The following is a 20,594-nucleotide window of genomic DNA, read 5'->3' on the forward strand; positions in this document are numbered from 1 at the left end:
ATTTAATACACATTACTAAAACTCTTCTAAATCACACCATAGTTTTCATGCGTTTGTGTCCATTCTTTCATTGCGTGAATGAGCCCTAAACAGAGGCCTGCGTTCTCATCTGTTATAGTTTTTGTGTTGATAGAGATTTAATTCAAAATGAATTTCCTTTTTAAAAAGTCTATAAATTCGTACAGAGACATTGTATTTACTAGACACATAATTGTTGATAGTTGACTGCAAGCAGCGTGTGTTATATGATGCGTTTGTCTCGGTCATGCATCTGGTCTTAGAATAATATGTCACTCCAAAGTGATTATGAATACTGCGTTTATTACAGATGTTGTTAATATTCAAAATGTTTCAATATACTTTAGATATTTTTACTTTGTACACCTAGTGCTAGCAGTTTTGTTATCTGCTGTGTTAGGTGCCAAAGGCTCCCTGCGATATTTGTCAATGGACTTACAGAAAGGAATTCTGATTTGCTTAGGAAAATAACCCACCCACAATCGCAGCTCCACCTGCAGTATCTTCAGTCCTAAGGAGTCTGTAAAAAAAATGATATATATATTAGTATTGAGATAGATATCATTTTATGTATATAGCTACTTGTGTTAGAAGGTCAACCGCCCTCGATGGTGTATTGAACTGCAGAAGCTGAACTTGTGTTCTAGTCAAGAAAAGTCCTGGGGATACATGTATCAAGCTGCGGGTTTGAAAAGTGGAGATATTGCCTATAGCAGCCAATCAGATTTTAGCTGTCATTTTGTACAATGTGCTAAATAACTAGAATTAGCTTCCTCATTTTTTTTTTCTTTTCTTAAAATTGTGGGTATTGTTTTTGCTTATATTAAAATTCCATGTGCTCTGTGTTGAAGTGTTCAGCTCTTAGTGACAGATCTGAGAATTAACTAATTTCACGTAGTCCACATGTTTTTGTTTTGTTTTTTTTGTTTTTTTAAAAAAATTACATGAAGAGAAATATGCAGGTTTTGATGGATGACTCCTGGGATCGGAGACCTCTGCAAATCTTCCCTCCGCCGCTCGCTTCTGAGCTCCGTGTACCCCACCTGTGCTTAGCGTTCACAGGTGAGTGCGTTAATTAGGGGATTCTAGACAACCAAGGCAGAGAGCCTGTAATGGATTCTTATTTTATCTGCCAAACTCGCAGAATGTACAGTTACATTGTGCTTTCAAAGGTATTTGGCAAGCAGCCTCGACTACCTCCTGAAACAGCAAAAGTACTTATTGGTGCATTTAAATTAGCTTTTTCTCACCAGTCTGTGTTGATCAGCTTTTTTGTAAAGTTTAGAAATAGCGTGATCGTTTCCATGTATCGCAACTTGTTTAAAATATAGAAGTCATTTTCTAACTAAAGACCGACCAGAAGTCACAGAAGCAGAGTAATGATGCCCGCGGTAGTGTTGTGGGGAGGCAAATGAGAGGCAATGGCAGCACAGGCTGCAATCCCCCTCTCCTGCCCCCCCTGTTACTCAACCGATCCCGAAGGAACACTATGGACCACACCACCGCTCCACGTGTTCCTTCTTCACTGCCGTCTAGAAAGAAACTAAAGTTAGAACACGGATCTCCAAATAAAGAATGTCCGAGGCCGCAGCAAAAGGGCAGAGACACTCCCTCTGCCCCGCCTGCCGAAGCCTCGTCTTGCTCTGGGCCTAGGCGTGGGACTACTAATATTTAAGACTGGGAACGATCCTGCCACAAATTCTACACTCGCCAATTGGTGAGGGCCCAACCAGGAGTAGGAATGAAGAGCGAGAAACTCACCCGGCCACCTCCGACGCCTGTGGATGACCACACAATACGCAGCCTCCCACTAGTCTACGTGTGAGGCTATGGAGTACCTCCCAAAAACTGGCACTAGCTAACAGGCACCCCAAACCTACAACTACTAATGATCAGTCAAAGCAACTTCGCTAGGCACTGGGTGTGGTGTACTCCCTAAACCTCCACCCTCTACCTACAGGGGACACCAGAAGGTGTTCACCTCCTACTCCGGGCGCTGACTCTGAACCCGAAACCCAGATCCTACCGAGAAAACTCCTCACTGCAGGGTTGCTCACAGCGTCCCAAGAACCAGGCGCCACCTGCTAGACCGAGGCCCACAGGAACAACGCGCCATCTGGCCAGACGCCTCCGCCTGGAACAGTCAGTGGCCACTGCCATAACTCGGACCGAACACGCCCAACCCGGTGGTAACACCGCCTAATCTGGAACAGTCAGGGGAACCTGACAGAACTCGGACACCCAATTGGAACCATGGGACGAGCCCCTGGAACTCAAGAGGGACGTGCTGCACTGACAGTGAGGAGCCCAATCACTGCCTGAGGAACACTGTGTAACCCCAGAGACCTACGGGCCTGAAAAACTACTGTGTGTTCTACTCTAGCTGTGTGGTGCTCTAACTGACGCCCTTGTCCCCACAGGCACAGAGAATTGCAAGAGCCTACCTTTAATGTGGGCCTGACGTCTTGATCCTGAGAGAGAAACGCACTAAACAACCCACAAAGTACACAGGCACGACCGTACAGAAACGCACAGTACCTTTTCTTGCACAGAGGCTGCTGCTTGACCTAGACGAAGTACCACAAAGTGTCCTGTGAACCTTGTACACCAGGGGTCACACCCCTTCCTCAAAATAGGGCCTAGTACCCTGATACATAAGGGACTTCGCCCCTTTCTAGCTATGGGGCCTAGTGCCCTTTTTTAAGGCCAGTGATTCCTAAAGTGCCACCTAACTGGAGACTCAGACCTAGCACCTTGTAAGCGGAACGGGCCTAATGCCTGGTGGCAGAAGAAAATACTTTATTAACACAGTATATGCAGGGTGAGGGGGTGCCTTGCAAGGCCTTACATGCTCCAAGAGTGCCTCTTACCACTTCCGCGTAAGTCTTCTTCCTGACGCTGTACTCTATGAGCTGCCGCTATCTTTCCACCATCCTCACTGAGCTTCCGCCGTCTTCTGTGCGAACACTCGCCGGGACTTCAGTGGACATATTCGCTCCTAGCCCTAACGAGCTCTCTGTCTCCGCGTCTGGTCTGCTCCTGCTGTCCGTCTTCACAGGTTCCACGACGTCCTCTCTGGTCTCTCTCCGCCGGCGACCGCACACAACGACACTGACGTCTCTGCATGATGCCACCGTGAGCCAGGATTAGCTGTGCTAAAGTTTAAATGACCGAGTGGGGAGCACCCAGGTAAGTCCCTCACAGTGCGATGCATAGGATTTGAGGCAGCCTGTTTATCTGCCGCTCTGCCTTAGGTAACGTACTTGTGTCCGGTAGCAGAGGATGGTCCCAAATCTGCCTCCAGCTCTGTCCTCTGATTTTATACTTTTTTTCGGAGATGAAGTTACGGAACTCACTCTGTGTGATACAAGTACAAAGAAAACCATTACTGCCATTCTACAGAAGCGTGTTTGTTTCACGTGGACAGAGTTGGCAGTCTGTCTTGGCGTTGACAGACAATTACTTTCTAAATTGTAGCAGTGAAATTGTAAAAGTTAGCAACGGTTCAGCAGGGACCCACTTCTGGCCTGTCGCTGCTTGTCTGGATCTCTGGGGGAAAGTAAACCATTCTGCCAAAGCATCTGCTTATTACCGTTGGCATTATAAGGGCATTGGTTTTTCCTGCTAGATATAAGCTTTAAGGTGGCCAAGAAACTGCTGATCAGCTCAACTATTGCACATTTCATACTTTATACAGTCATTGTGTACTGACCAATTTTTTTTACTTTTTTTATTTTTTTATTTTCAGTGTGCATTTTGCAGCTGATCAGTATTACCTCATATAATGTTTATCATTCATGGATTCAGTCTCCAGAGGTGCAATAAACTGTTATTATGCTATAACTTGGACCTTGCTGCCTCTGCTCCTCTATTCTGAAACCTTTCAGACCATTGAGGAGGCCCACTGTATGTTTTCCCAGAAACCTTTAACTACACCACTATATGGCAATTTTTTTTTATTTGTTCTGCCCCTGACCACGCAGCTATGATGAAATACGTAACCAGATTTTCACACACGATGGTGGCAGCCATTTTGTTGGTTGAGCCAGTATTCTGGTATGAACAGACTATAAATGATGGACATCACAACATCTGCCCCTCTCATTGGTCTATGATTTAATGAACATTAAACAGCTTGTTGATCCTGCTCATTGGTGGCTTTTTTTTTTCTTTTGGGTTTTTTGTTTTTAATCAAATATTTTTATTAAATTTTTTGAAAACAATACAGTAAAAATAAATAATTAGATACAGTTCCAAAAGTAAACCCGATCGTTTTAATAGTTTTATTTATAAACCATTTTTAATGAGGCATGTGGACAGCACTATTATAAATTGTGGTATGTTTTTTTTTATATAATTTAGCCAGTAATGTAAACTGTTGGTCATTTTTTATGATGGTGTCACCCTTTTTTTTTTTTTTTTTTTGTTTTTATAAAGCAGTAATAACTTTAAATATAGTATCTGGTATAGAAGTTTTTTTTTCTTGCAGCTAAACAAGTGTGTTTCAATTTAAAAGCCAAAATGTGATGTCATTGTCCTGTCTTTATATGTCGAAATTGTTTTGTTTTCCCGGGCAGCACTAGTACTGTATTATCTCCCTTTATTTATGGTTGAGGACAGGGTCTTGGATCCTGGTTTCTGTTTGTGCATATTTTCCCATTGCACAGATTTGATAAGATTATTTACGCTTTTCCCATTGATAGCGCAGCATTGTTCTGGCAGTATCGATCTTTATTAGTGCAACTTACACCTATTGTGCTGAGTAAAAATTACAAGGCAGACACGTTACAGAAGGAATGCATTTATTTCATTTCTGGCTATTGACTTTGTTGCTATCTGATGAACCTTGGTATGTTACTATTGTCCACCTGATATCCTGGCATATTAGTGTTTTTGCTGTAAAGACTAGATATTTGCACTTGTCGGGAAAGCAATTTTTATATTAACTTCCTTTGCTTGGTGGAGGTGTTGCTGTTGCAGTCTATGTAATGTTCAGTGTAGCCACTTAGACATATTTTAAGGTTTATCATTTATTCACAAGACATATTAGGCCTGTGATTTTTTTTTTTTTTTTTTTATTTATTATTATTACCATTTATTTATATAGCACCACTAATTCCACAGCGCTGTACAGAGAACTCACATCAGTCCCTGCCCCATTGGGGCTTAGTCTAAATTCCCTAACATACACACAGACAGACACAGACTAGGGTCAATTTGTTAGCAGCCAATTAACCTACCAGTATGTTTTTGGCGTGTGGGAGGAAACAGGAGCACCCGGAGGAAACCTACGCAAACACGGGGAGAATATACAAACTCCTCACAGATAAGGCCATGGTCGGGAATTTAACTCATGACCGTGCTGTAAGGCAGAAGTGCTAACCACTTAGCCACCGTGCTATGTACAAAATAGGATCATTTTAAGGTAAATTTACTAAAGCTGCTCACACACAAACGGACATGACGTGGGTCAGAATGCACAGAACACTGTCACAGTATTGTGAGCCGGTGTGCACTCATGTTTTCATTTAGTCAAAGACTATCCTATTAATCCCCTATTAATTAATGATAATTGGGGTCCCACACCAAGACATAATCGGGGCAGTTTTGTAAAAAAAAAAAAAACACCAATTTGTTCAGCTACATCATATTCCATAAGTGGCCAGGATAAGTCTCTGAGCCATGGAGCTTACAATCTACTTCTTGATATCTGGAGCAATGTGAACATGGTGACTTGCCCAGATATAAAATTAGCTCCCCCTCTGGATTCGGACCAAGTTTCTCTAGTTTAGACTTCATGCCACGGTTGCTATCAACTAAGCAGCTGCACCCTCTCTAAACTGGGGCTAGGTGCATTGTTAACTAGAAGTGAACCATGTCTATTAAGACAGTGTCTTATAATATTGAACATAAAAAGCTTGTGCAGACAGTTATTATCCAGCATGTGAACGTCTAATTTACCTGGAGAAAGTTGTACTCCTTCTTTTTTTTTTTTTTATTGCAAGAAAAACATGTCCTTGTATAACTGCATTCAGTTATATCTGGAACTGCCATGTAAAAAAAAAAAAGCCATTCACAAAATTGTATGAAAACCTCAACAAAGTTTTTGCTTTGTGTTGCTTAAGAGGTTGCCTTTGATCAAAGCATCTTGTAGATCAGTGAGGGGCAACTGGCGGTCCTAGGTCTTCATGTGGCCCTCCGAGCCTTTGCCTGTGGCCCCCAGCTCCTTCCTGGTTTTTCAGATCTGTTTGTTATAACTTGTGACACTTGCCAGTTGATATGTTACTACAGATAGGTGTCTATTTGATTAAATGTATTGTTTTAACTTATTACTGAGAATAAGTGATATTAAGTAGGAGGGCCACACCACGTGGCCCCCAATGTGTATTGGGTAGCCCATCAATGTTCTAGATGATGGCTCTAAGCCTGTTAGTTGAACCCACACTAATGGGCACGGATTTCGGCTTGTGCTGAATATATACCTTGTACCCCATTACCCATCCAGGCTATCCGTAGCCGTTTTGAGACTTTTAGTGTTTGCCCTCTGTACAGCGCTGTGGACCACATGTGGCCCCCTATAAATAAACAACAATAATAATGATAATCTCAATATAGGCTATTTAATATTTTTGGTTTACAAATGCATTTTAATAGAGTAGCGACTGCACAAAGTGCACTGTTGGCTCCTGCGGTGGGATTTCAAGAGTATATGTATTACTGGTTAAATGGATATTTTCTACGTAAATCTATAACAGTCACTTATCAGTCTCCCATGCTGTGTGTGACCTAGCAGTAGAGCATAGTAGGTTGGCTTGCAGAAAGCCTGGATTCTCCGTCCCTTTCCCATTGTATGTTTGGATGTCCATGGATGCCGGTGCCTTAGGTTTAAGTCAATAGTGCGCGTTGTTCTTGCGAAACTCCAATATTTATCATCTTCCGTGCTATCGATCTGAAAATTTAGCTGCCTTATGCCAATATTGTCCTTTGGCGTTGACTTTGTCAATGCTGCACTGTAAATAAAGACAAATGATAAGCTGAATGGGCAGTGTCAGATGTGTGTTGCAATCTGAGTGTACGCGTACTCCTGGGGAGATTACACTGAAATGTAAATATTTATACAATTTGCATACAGCCGGCTCTATTCCACGTTCGCTTTGTCGTTTTGTGACGTTTGCGTCTTATTTTTGTTCGTAGTTTGCTGGGAAATGAGGTAATTTTTAGTGAGATAATATATGCCACAGACAGGGCAGCCTGTGGGGCTCCAGCAGTTGTAAAACTACAAGTCCCAGCATGCCTTGCCAGTCACAGGTTAGCTGGGGAAGGTAGGACTTGGTACTGTGGGAAGTCAACACTGTCCTCAGAAACTGGTAAAGAGACACAGAAGCATTGTTGTACTGGAACACAGCAAAATTGTATATAAATGGTAACATTTTTATGACCATTTAAAAAAATAAAATTAAAATGTAAGCTTGGGAGCGCACTGGCTGTCTTTCTTTGGGCATGGTTTATCAATGTATGAACAGCTAAATTATACAAAAAAAAATACTTAAAGGGCCAGGATCATGAAAAACAATAATTTTTAACATTTTTCTGTATTATACGTTTCATTTTAGGGCACTGTCTGGTATCCGTGTTACCACAATAAAAGCTCAACTTAGATTTTTCGGTCTGTTTTGGGCAGCACAGTGGCTCAGTGGTTAGCACTTCTGCCTTACAGCACTGGGGTCATGAGTTCAATTCCCGACCATGGCCTTATCTGTGAGGAGTTTGTATGTTCTCCCCGTGTTTGCGTGGGTTTCCTCCGGGTGCTCCGGTTTCCTCCCACACTCCAAAAACATACTGGTAGGTTGGCTGCTAACAAAATTGACCCTAGTCTGTGTGTCTGTGTGTGTGTGTATGTTAGGGAATTTAGACTGTAAGCCCCAATGGGGCAGGGACTGATGTGAATGAGTTCTCTGTACAGCGCTGCGGAATTAGTGGCGCTATATAAATAAATGGTGATGATGATGATAATATGTATTTCCTGTGTGTGCAGGGTCACTATTTGTGCAAGAGCAGCTAGATCTTCCTTTATGGTATCTCCTTCATGTACTGGTGTAGCCAGGCCTATAGACAGCTGTCAGCTTATCAGCACCTATGCAAAGTGAGACCAGTGAGAGTGGATGGAAGTGAGAGTAGTGCAGATTGTATAGTCTGTCGCGGACTTGGGTGCACTTGTTCAGCAGCAAGGGGCCCTTGTGTAATTATAATCACATGTTGACCGCTATGATTGTGATGGTAACAATAGTATTTCTTCAACTAAAGGTGTTTATTGTGAATGACTAGGTTATAGTAACAGCAGTTCTCTCCTTCAATTATTAATGGATCTCTGATTATCTCCATCTAGAACCCCCGTATTGGACACAGCCAGAGAAGATGGAGAAGAAGCTTCAGGCCGTACCGGCCGCGAGCACTGTCCGTTTCCGCTGCGCTGCAGCCGGTAAGCCGCAACCCACGATCTACTGGCTGAAAAACGGAAAGGAGTTCAGAGGGGAGCATCGCATAGGAGGCATCAAGGTAGATTTGGTCTTTTCTCTACACTATGATTTTGAAGTTTAGTTTCAGTGCAGCAAAGTTCCCCTTATACTCCCTTCATCCTGGAAAGACCATGGTATATTAGCGCTGGAATGTGGTAGATGGCAGCCTGGAACCGAGCATGATTCTGGCAGTTAAAGTGGGCACATGGCATTTGCATATAGCTCTTGTTGATCCAGGGCAGAGCAGTTATACATAGTGCACAATGTACATTTTTACAGACCTTTTTAAAGAATCGCTAAAATGTTGGTCGCTTAATGGTGGACAGTGGTAGCGTGGCGTGATCGAGCTGGTCTCCTGCAGCCTGGGGATTGCTCCGCCATGCCATTTTGTAATGAAGAAAAGTGTTTTATCTTTATAATTTTGTGTTTTATACTGTATATACATGTTTTAGTCTCATGTGCCCACTTGACTCACACTTTAAGCTGCACAAATATCTAAGACTGTGAGAACTCCATTCACATGCTCCGCTCTGGTGAATGTGGATGAGAGAGCCAGCGACCCCGGAATGTTCAGGTCAGAGCCTGGTCACATGGTACACGTGATAGCAAAAGTAGTTACATTGTGTCTTGTGCCAACAGACTCCACCTAATCCCTTGTGTAGACACTCCGTGGAGCTGAGACAAAGGTGGAGGAAGGAATAAAAAAATGTATCCAAAGAACTAGCTAAAATTGGCCATGCTAATAAAATATATATTAAAAAAATATATATGTGTGTGTGTGTGTGTGTGTGTGTGTGTGTGTGTGTATATATATATATATATATATATATATATAATTTTAATATATATTTTATTAGCATGGCCAATTTTAGCTAGTTTATTCTTTGGATACATTTTTATATATATATATATATTATATGGTCGTGTAACATTAGGATCACGCTTTCATTTTATGCATCATTTTTCATGCTGGAATGCAACATTTCTAAAAGGAAAACGCATTTGTAATTCCGGTGAGTATGGGGCTCAGGTCCTGCTCGCTAATCGCAGGCGTCTCTTGCTTATGTCATAGCTAGGGTTGGCAGCCATCGTGCCCACGGAGGGTTTAATCCCTTGAGCTTGTGACCTGCGCCCTAACCATGTGACTAAACGACTGTGATTATAGGAATATTTTCTGTCCTCCTCACTTGCGATTTGAAAGCTCTGAGCCAAAGGAATGTCTAAACAAAGGCTCTTCTGACAAAGAATTATCAGCTGGAGAGAGTGAAAGGGGCGAGGAGGATAAGCCGTGTTTAGCCATGTCTAGTTCTTATCTGTTTGTCCTGTCCTCTAATCATCAGACCAGATCATGCATTAACGCAGACTTATTGATGCCCACTGAAAAGGAAACGTATTTACAGTTTGTTTCAAAAAATTCACGCAAATAAGCCTTTTATACCTGAATAACTGAAGAGCACTTAATGGATGAATTAATGAGTACCATAATAAGATCAGGTGGTGTTGAACGCAGAGATAAGATAAACCCTCCAGTGTGTATTAACTTTTTTTTTTGTCCTCATTTTGGTTAAAGTTTCCATATTTTTCTCTTCAAATATACTTTCAATGTTAGTTCTATAGGGAATGTCCATTTCATAAAAAAAAAAAAACAACTTTATTTTTAATGGTGTATATTATAGTGATTTTTTTTTATATAACCTTGCAATACAATAAAAAGTATTCTGTTCTACAGTGATTTCACGCAGGATAAAACAGGAACTTTGTGTAACTCCAATGTAGTTTTAGGAGCTTCTCGATTACTTAAGCTTTTTTTCTGCTATAGCCATAAATGTAGATTTGCGATAGGGAGTGCAGCTTGAAAGTGGAACATTGATTTCTAATGCTTAACAAACAAATACAGCCACTATTTGACATTACTATAAAATTAAAAGTGTGAATGATTGAGCTGAATAATATACCACAAATAATTGGAGTGTTAATACTACCTAAATAAGTTTATCATGCTATGTGTCACTCCTCTGCAGCACGTGACCATGTTAGAGAGTAGGTGTTCTCGAACAAGACAGGTAGAGTGTGACTGATAGACTTGCGGAGCTGCTGTACAGAAATGCATTGTCTGGATTGCTGGATTCATATGCAGGGATAGTGACATCACAGTAGCTCAAATTAGTGCAATCTCCTCTATTAGCCCCTATTTGACACTAGATTTTGCAATTGAGTGGAGGTAATCCTTTACCTTTTGAACAAAGCTACGGTGGAATGACACTGTTCATATCTAAAAATTAAAAACTGAGGTTTGATAGATTTTTTTCAACACTGAAACATTAAAGGACTGTCATTTAGGCATGGGTCAGATGCGTTATAAACATCTGTTTTTAGGAAGGGAATAAAACAAACAAAGTGTATATGATAATGGACGTCTGGTTAGTAGTGCACTGGTTTATGTTGGTCCTGGTTCCTCCTGCTTGTGGAGCAGTAACACTCATATAGTGTTTGACACTGGAAGGCAGGCTTAGACAAATGTTCATTTAGTAGGAGAACCGCAGCCCCGTCAGCCTCTGACCTCCAGTCAGAATGTTTGGAAGACCAGTCCTATTGCCACAGTGCTGACAGGCTCCAGACACAAACTCTCTGCCTGATACAATCTTGTTTTTGGGAGAAAACGTGTGAAATCCGAGCACGGCGGAGCCTGTCCTCTTACACATAAACACTGTGTCTCCGTCAGACAGAGGAAAAACGAAAACAACGTTTTATTATACGCAGTTTAGGGCCATTAAACAGAGGCTTAAGCGGTGGGAGAAACTGTATGGCTATACGAATAACATTCTCCATTAAGGGTTAACTCGAACTAAAAAAACCAGCTTGTAACAAATCTTTTTTTATCTGGGCTATGCGAACACTTGTAGTTCTACAGTTGTGAGACCACAGCTCCCAGCTGAGGTCGTGGAGCTAGATTATTATTATTTATTTATTATTATTATTATTATTATTATTATTATTATTATATAATAATAACAACAGGCATCACATGTGGTCTGCAGTCCAAGACAGCTCATTGTATAACAGTACAATACAGTAAACAAATAACACTAAACCTCTCAATTCCGCTACTGGGGTGCAAGGGGTATATTCAGCGCAGGCTGAAACCTGTGTCCAGTAGCTGGGCGCAACTAGCTGGTTTGGAGCCACCGAAAGAGGCGCAAAGACAATAGAGGAGTGGAGTCAATGGACAGAGCCCGAGGAGGAGGTGCCAGTGGCGGATCCAGGTGGGGGGGGGGGGGGGCGATCACGCCCCCCCCCCTCCCCTCCAGCAGGGGCTTGCTGCCGGTGGCTGCACACTATGTGTAGGTCCGTTCGGCAGAGACAGGCAGGAGGAGTGTGCTGCCCGGCTGCTCCGGTTGTGTTTTCACAATCTGAGCAGCTGGGCAGCACACTCCTCCTGCCTGTCTCTGCCGAACGGACCTGCACTAGTGTACAGCCGCAGGCAGCCTTAGTTATCAGCTAAATCAACTAAATCGTCTCCCCTAGAAAAAAAATCTAGCACCGCCCTGCGCAGTGCAGTAATCCATAGCAGTCAATCCGTTGTTGGCTTTGATAAATCTAGCACGCGATAAACAATGAAAGCAGATGCCGTATTTGCTGTGGTCTCTCCCACATTTCGGGTTTCGTCAATAAATCTCCTACAATGAAAGTAGAACACGACAACGTATGCGATCACCTCATACGGGTAACCTCTTCCAAGAATTTCATATGACTTTCCATTTGAGGTTTTACAAAGAGCTTTAATATTTAAATCCTCCTTGGAATCTGTTATCGTAAATCTGCGTGCACTGAACGCCCCTGGAAAGTGCTGGATTATCCCTTCTCAGACTCCCGTGTAGTCTAGATACGTCTCGCTACCAGAGTGTGTGCCGGCAAGTGTTAGTGCCCAAGGAGCAATGGGTGACAGATTCTAGAACTCTGGAGATTTCTCCTGACAAGTCACGGAACACACTGACATCTGGTGCTGTCCATATCGGTTAGCTAACTAGACAAATCCCTGCCATGAGTTCTGTGGTCTCATAACTCTTCAAAGTACAATGTTATAACAGGCTGTAATAGGCTTAATCCACCGTCCCAGCCAAGAGCAACATAAACTATGTCTGATCATAAGTATTGGGGGCAAAGTACTTTGTCTTATAGAGAAACTGCAAATAAGTATGTATGTGTTATATAGGTTGTTGAGCCATACAAAGGGAACAAGCAAATGATAGAAAAAACTAAATAAAAAAAAATAGAAAACCAGGGTTACTGTCTTGTTTTTTTTCTCAACTTTTTTGGAAATAATATTATTGCACTGGGCAAAAACATGATTAAACCCCCGTGGATGAACCCACTATATTTGTGGGTAGAGCCAGTATTCAGGAGACAATTAAAATGTCATCACTGAGGGAAAGTGTGTTTTGCATCCATGTGTTTTCTGTTTGTGGAAGGAATGAGGAAGAGATATGAGATAAGATGGTTCACTAAACAGACCCATATAAAAGAGAGATGAGAGAATGAGATAAAGCAGCTCTAATCTCCATGATATGTTTATAAACATCTGCAGCAGAACATCTCAAGTTTTGATTCGCTTTCCCTCTCCATCTCTCTCTCCTCATTCACTCTTTTCCTATCACTTTCTCAAGCGCCCAGTCCCCCGCTCTCCGCCTCTCTAGCGCCCAGTCGTCCCCCCCGCTCTCCGCCTCTCTAGCGCCCAGTCCCCCCCCGCTCTCCGCCTCTCTTGCGCCCAGTCCCCCCCTTCGCTCTCCGCCTCTCTCTTGCGTCCATTCCCCCCCGCCCTCCATATGTGTCTCTCCCCAATATAATATGTTCTATTAAAAGCCGGCTTATCAAGCCCTTATGCCAGAAATGTTTTAGATCTCATACGCTTGTGAAACTTTTACCTCCTATATAAATTTTAGAATATTGTTAATAGCTCTTGATATAAATGCATTTAAGTTCAAGGTCCTATGAAATGGATACATTGCTTATGATAGTGTTCTGACTTGTGGATTAATATTTACGTTTACCCTCCATTTCTTAATAGCTCCGCCACCAGCAGTGGAGCCTGGTCATGGAGAGCGTGGTCCCATCGGACAAAGGCAACTACACTTGTGTGGTGGAGAACAAATATGGAACCATTCTAAAGACCTTTCAGTTGGATGTGCTTGGTAGGTCTTCTTATGTTGTGCGAGTTTGTCTAGAATCTGCTCCAGGAACCTCAAGATTGTCGGTCTTTGCTGTGATTTTTTTTTTTTTTTTAATTGTTTATTCATCGATCATATTAGTCTACACTGTTCTTTTCATAATGATGTTTATTCCATGTAAACTGCAGTTATATGCCTGAGTGTTTCTGAAAACACTCCTTGTTTGTGACCGTTCATCCCATCTGCTTGTTTAAGGAGTTCTGCAAACGTGTGCTGGACATACAATACCTGGTTTGTTTGTTAATGATGTTTATGTGCTTTCTGCAAAGGTTGGATAAGGAAATTGTGTTCTTGGCAGATGTATAATAGATATCCAATAGCTTCACGAATCCAGGGCATAGCTAAGTTGTTGGCAATTCTCTCTGTCTTCTGTTGGACCTGTACACACGTTCTTGAGAGATGTTTGTACGTGGGTTTCACTGGCCACAAAGTCTCCTCTGAAGGAACGGACTTTGGAGGTCTCCAAATCTCACGTATAACAACATTGACGAGAAACTTTTGATGAAGGTCCAATGAAAGGTAAAGAGATCTGCCAAAAGTCTTGGCAAAGCTATCTCGTAATTGGCCTTTTTTTTTTTGTACAGCAGGGGGGGCTGGGGCAACCGTACTTGGGTGTATGTGAAGGAGAAAATTGTTTCTTTCATTGATATTATTCTGTTTGTTTGTTACATATTTTGTAATCAAAGATCAGAATAGAAGACAATGCTGTTTTAGCGCTCTTTATGGATCACTCATCCTACACATTTAGAGGTTTATTATTGGCTACGTTTTTTTTCAATATTTAAATGACCATAAACCAGTTGTATGAGCTAGATGGTTTTTTTATTTTCTATACTGTAGCTTGGTGCCATGTTACAATAGTAAAATAAGTTACAAAAGTAGTTTGTGGTAGTTCGGTCTCACTTGGTGATACAACTCGCTCAGGTCATTAAATGAGTCTGCTGCGCTCCCTCTGAGCTAATGAAGACCATAATCAGCTAATAAGGGTCAACAAATCTACTTATAGCATAATGGCATGGTGAAAACAGCAGGACGAAAACAAGTCCTAAAAATAAGAAAAAAAATATTATATGGTTAGCATTTATGGGACCAAAGACCAGCGTGATGAAGGTAGATTTCATAGGGAATGACTGTTTGTTCAAAGTGTCGGGTGCATAGTTAAACAACAACGTTTTAATCTTTGCCATTTTAGAGAGATCTTCACACCGACCCATACTTCAGGCAGGGCTACCGGCCAATAAGACAGTTGTGGTTGGCAGCGACGTTGAATTTCACTGCAAGGTTTACAGCGATGCTCAGCCTCACATCCAGTGGTTGAAGCATGTGGAGATTAATGGCAGCAAGCATGGGCAGGATGGAGATCCTTATGTCTCGATTCTAAAGGTTCGTTTTAGCACACACTGTTTTTATTGTTATATACATTTTTGTTTTTGATGTTTTCAGTGTGTATAAGGAGTAGAAACAATTGCTAGAATAGTTTTTGTCAGTTATCTGTGTCACAAAATTCTGTTAACCACGTTTTATGCTTGTTTCACTTTGGTGTTGGAAGTGGGATAAAAAAACAAAATTGTAGCCAAATAAATAATTAGGCCATCCATGGGGCTGGAACCAGTCGGAGCATTGCAACCTTTTCAGAAATAAACCAACCTGCAGCCAACGGAGCATTAGAAGGCTCACAGGCTAGGACGATCCTCAACCAGTTGGAGTATTAGGACGTTAAGAGGTCTAAACCAACCAGTAGCCAATCAGAGCATGAGAATTAGAATTGTAATATAAATAAAAACAAAATATATGAGAAGTGTCAGTATTTGAAACAAAATTACTTCATCCAACATGTTTACGTTGAATAACGTTCTGTAAGCATTTTTAATACGTTTGTTCATCATTTTTCTTGCATATTAAATAGGTGGAATTCTGCTCTTCAGAGAAACAAAGGACCACTAAGCCTTACACGCTAGTTGGCTTATAGATGAGCTCTTATTTTATAGTTATAAATTTATCCAACAGAACAAATATATACTATTAACATTTTCAAATGCATATGTTACCTTAAAGACAGACGTTTAACTCTGTTACTTTAAATGTGAAACCTCTTAACTACCGGACTAGATAGAACATATTGTTTTCATGCAATGTTATGCTCCAAAATGTTTCTAGCCTTTTCTTTAAGTAGGCTTAAATGCAGAAAGTGTGATGTGCATAGGAATAAAGACATCCCCCACTGTCAAAGTCTTATAGGAAAATATCCCTGATTCTGAATGTTTTCAGTAGATTGCAAAACTTTTATATTCTAGAACTAGTGGTGCTTTAAACAGCAGAATATCTAACAAGATTTTTTTTCCAGCTATGTAACCTTACTATCAGATTACAATCCCTTGCACACAGTGGAGGCAGACATATTGTTCTCTGAACCAGTATTAATGCAGCCTTATCCGTTCACTAGGGAAGATTGACATCACTGAGTAACATCCAGTGATGTCACTAGCTCATGGTTATTGGCTCCACCCACAAAATGGCTGCCTCCTTTGTGAGTGGGCAACAGGTACACTTTAATTTTCACACATGAAATGAATAAGTTACAAATGAAATTGTACAGAGCGGTCACATGTACACTACGATAGTGATGTATAGCCGTATCTTACATGACAAATAAAATGTCTATTCTCTACAGTAAAACATACTTAGGGCTACGTCACCAGTGAATGCAGACTAGACTGGCTGTTATTTTGTCTGTGAATCCTGTATTAGACTCCTGATAATTGAAACCGCATTTGTTAGGCTCGGCAGAGAATTGCGTTCATCAGTAAAACCACTTTGTGCTGCGCTGTCAACTGAATCGTTTGATAGAAAATAGAACTTTTTTTTTTTTTTTTTTTTAGCTTAATTCATGACAGTTGTGGGCTCAGAGTAAGCTGGGAATGAAGATCTTAACGAGAATATGACACATTAAAATAACGAAAATCTTTCCAGACTAGATATTTTCTTCCCAAAACACAATAACTGAGTCATCGGCTTTCATGTCAGTCAGGGGGAGGATTAATATGACACTCTTTTATCACTCACACATGCCATTATATTAATGGCATTATAATCACTTGAGTAAATCTGTAGTAACTTTTTTTTTTTTAACAAGTTAAATTTAAATATTTATATTAATACAAATGTATGAATTGTGTGGATTTTTTTTTTTCTTTTAACGGGCGTCCATTATATCCAAAGGTTTTGGAAAGGCTTAATAATACTTATATTTTCAAAACAAAAACGACAGTTGTCAATGCTTATCCTTAGAACTGCATATCTGTGTGTATCTAGCACATTGAAAATATGAGGTATTGGTTCATATTTTGATCAAAATATTTAAGCCTGCATCAAGGGCACCTCATTATATGCAGGTCCTACACCAGTGTTGGCTAACCTGTGACACTCCAGGTGTTGTGAAACTACAAGTCCCAGCATGCTTTGCCAATATATAGCAGCTTATTGCTGGAAGGGTATGCTGGGACTTGTAGTTTCACAACGCCTGGAGTGTCACAGGTTAGCCAGCACTGTCCTACACTGACCTATATGCTTTTTATATACCATTCAAATGCAGTTAAAATCAGATGAACTCACCTTTCTGGTATAGGGGCTTACATCTAGTAAGGGCTGGCTTGTGAGCCACACCCAAATGTGCCTTAAATAGGTTTGATGGACAGCTGCTATGACAATAAGGCAATATTTTGAAACAAAACCAGGAAAAAAACAAGCCAGCACTTGGTATATCCCATACTTTATTTTTGGCAAGGTGATGGAAAATATAACTTCTAATTTATACGTCCTGTACACCACTGAATAAAAGTATGTACTAACGGATTAGAAACAAAACCTGCTGTATTGCAAAAAGGTCAATGCAACACATTACGCTGTTAGTTTGTCCATGAATATTAAATTTATGAAAACTGGTACGCAGACAAGAGGCAACTAGCAACTGATCGGCCCATTATTATCTAGATTCTACTAGAAAAATTACAGATTAAATCTAGCTGCTATCGGTTATATCACTTTTTTTTTTTTTTTTTTTTTTTTTTTTTTAGGTGTGTCCATTTGTCCCAATGATATGTGGGTAGGAATGATTTTAGATGAGATTAGTAGTTTTGTGTCTCTTTAAAGCATCACTAGATCATTTCTGTTTGTGTATATACTGAGCAAGTATAAGGTCTTGTTTCCTTCTAAAGCCTTTGGATACTTCATTTTACTTGAGGGGGAGGAAGGTAAAGTGGAATGGTTTGGATAACACTGAAGGAGAAAATCAATTACTAAGAAATAGAGGTTGAGCTGATTACTAGGTCGACCTTCTTCAGACCAATCCAATGAGTGAAGGGAGTTTGCAGGTTTTCTCACTCACAGCGCACAGATAGGACATTTTCACTCTGCAGCTGCCAATGAATTATAATGCCCAGCGGGTGTCATAGCACGAACTGAGCGACTGGTGACCAGGACGCACTTGGTCTAAACATGGAAAACTATTGACTGTTGTAAATCCAGCAATCATCACATTTCTTTCATGTTTCAGCGGATGATTGAGTTCTAGAGCAATATTCTGAAGTTTGAGTGTTTTGTCTGTTCCTGCAGACATGGATCAGTTATGTGTCAGAAGCTGATGTTAGCCTGTTTCTGTACAATGTGACAGCAAACGATGAAGGAGAATATATATGTAGAGCTAACAATTCCGTAGGCATAGTGGAAGAAACATTTTGGCTCAACATTTACGAACCAACAGCAGGTGAACCGACAGCAGGTAAACCATAGACTCTGTCCCAAGGTCTTGAATGAGCTTGCAAGCTGAAAAAAAATATAGCGTCTTGCAAATTCTTGGGGTCTTTGGTAACTGTTGCTGGATGATTTGACAACTCTGTAGCCATTGGTGTTTCAGTCTGCGAAAAAAAAAAATGCCCACAACCAGTTGACTTTTTATAAGCTTTAGCCATTCAGTGCAAATATGCAATCAATCTCCATTATATACATAATTACGTCACTTGTTAAATTAATAACTAATTCTAGCTTATGGCACTTCCACCGGAAGCCAATGTTCATGAGAATACAGCCTACACATTCCATTGGTACCAGTGACATCACCAACTGTGCATTGGTCATGTCCTACTGGATTGATAATCTATATTGTCATGAGTTTTGGTCCAGCGAACAAAATTGCTGCCTTCCGTCAGCGCAGGAGATGGGTAAACTCTACACTGTCTCCGTCGCCTGTACTCTGATGCATTTTCATAGAGCAAATTGACAAAACAACCTTCATAGACCACAGTTTATATCAATCCAGCAGCCTGGTTGAGCTGTAATGAGTCCATATATATGGATATTTGTCATATAGAGTAAATTTTTTCCCAAATGTACCCTGTCCACAAGAGACACAATTGCCCAAGAAACGGAATGCTGTGTTGTGGGTCCATTTTTCAGATCTCGTCTGCTTGCATGCCATGTTAGTTGAAGAAAGCTGGTGAAGGGTTCGGTGTCTTTTTCTCTTACAGGTGATAAACGTTTAAATTCTGCTTGGTGTTACTACTCCGATGTTGTGTCCTGCTTGTATTCTGGCTTCCTTTTTCATTATGTTTTATTCGTAAATTTTATTTTCCTCCCAATTTCCTCTGTGTGCCCTGTTCCTATTTTATTTTTCATTTCTTCCATTCTTTTTTTAGCCTACGGGTGTATACTCCTCGGATAAGGATATTGAGGTTCTGATTTTGCGCAATGTGTCTTTTGAGGATGCTGGGGAGTATACCTGTCTGGCTGGGAATTCTATTGGCTATTCACATCACACTGCTTGGCTGACCGTTCTACCAGGTACTCCCTCTCGCTTCTTCCCGGTGACGCTTTCCATGTACGCGAAAAATGCCAAACCAAAGTCTAGAGCTATCAGTCACTTTCACATGAGAAGTTCATTATTCATGACCTGGTTGTCTTAATTTGGATAGGTTGCTGCACCTCTATAAAAATTATAGCCCCTTTTTTTTTTCCCCTGGATTCTCCTTCAAATTTCATGACCATCACAGCTGCGAGGGGCTCCTCTCTCGGTGACCATATTAGTTTCAACGGAGTTGGAGGTCTTGAATATTGATTCAGTCCACAAATGGCTGCCGCCACTCAATGGAGCCAACTTTTTAAAATGATTAAGGGTACTCACACTTTGCCTCCTTCCATGTGACTGAAAAATGCCATCCGTAGACCTGGTTAGCGGCAACCCAACTACTGAGGGTGGTTAAATACCCACAGAGCTTGTTCCTATGCCTTCTCTGTGTGTAGATGTCATGCACACTTTGTGTGCCATGGGCATTGGGCCTGAGTCATTATGGAGAGCAAAGCATAAAAAAAGGAGTAACTTTGCACCTTGGCAAAACCATGTAACATTGGGAGTGGAGGTAAATTTAAAATGTGGGGACAGATTTATAGTTTGGGTAGGGAATGTCCTAGATCAACTTAAATTTCTGTGTAAAAATAAAGCTATCAAGTATTTGTGTGCTAGATAGAAAACAACAGCCAGTATTTAACTTATGTGCAAAATAATAAACTAATTTGCACCCCTTGTATTCTAACATGGTTTGACCCAGAGAAGATTTACTTCTTTCTTTGCCTTCATTTCCTCAATGACTTTGGCCCATTGTGTCTAGATGTTTGGCATTTTTGTACATATGTCTTCCTTTATTTAATCATGATGATGAAATTATGTACGTACGTTAAAAGAACTCGTTCAGCTCTTTGGAGGTGGAGGAGAATTTCTATGAGAATCCAGGTGTTGGTTGTCCTGTGCTACTGTGTCTCCTCTCCCGCATGCCTTTGTGCCAAC

The 20,594-nt window shown here is 41.0% G+C and overlaps 1 protein-coding gene across 4 annotated transcripts in view; it reads left to right on the forward strand.

Moving 5' to 3' along the window:
* Positions 1 to 20,594, forward strand: part of FGFR3 (fibroblast growth factor receptor 3) — an 81,143-nt gene that overhangs the window by 41,562 nt on the left and 18,987 nt on the right. For 2 of the 4 annotated variants that reach the window (XM_075194162.1, XM_075194163.1), the window contains exons 5-8: positions 8,405 to 8,574; positions 13,600 to 13,723; positions 14,952 to 15,142; positions 18,371 to 18,536. In XM_075194162.1, coding sequence (XP_075050263.1) covers positions 8,405 to 8,574; positions 13,600 to 13,723; positions 14,952 to 15,142; positions 18,371 to 18,536 — 651 coding nt within the window. Of the gene's footprint in view, positions 1 to 8,404; positions 8,575 to 13,599; positions 13,724 to 14,951; positions 15,143 to 18,370; positions 18,537 to 19,449; positions 19,595 to 20,594 lie in introns of all 4 variants that reach the window. The other 2 variants (XM_075194164.1, XM_075194165.1) reach the window with 1 other exon arrangement.

The sequence above is a fragment of the Mixophyes fleayi genome, chromosome 1 (assembly GCF_038048845.1).
Source record: "Mixophyes fleayi isolate aMixFle1 chromosome 1, aMixFle1.hap1, whole genome shotgun sequence".
Lineage (NCBI taxonomy): Eukaryota > Metazoa > Chordata > Amphibia > Anura > Limnodynastidae > Mixophyes > Mixophyes fleayi.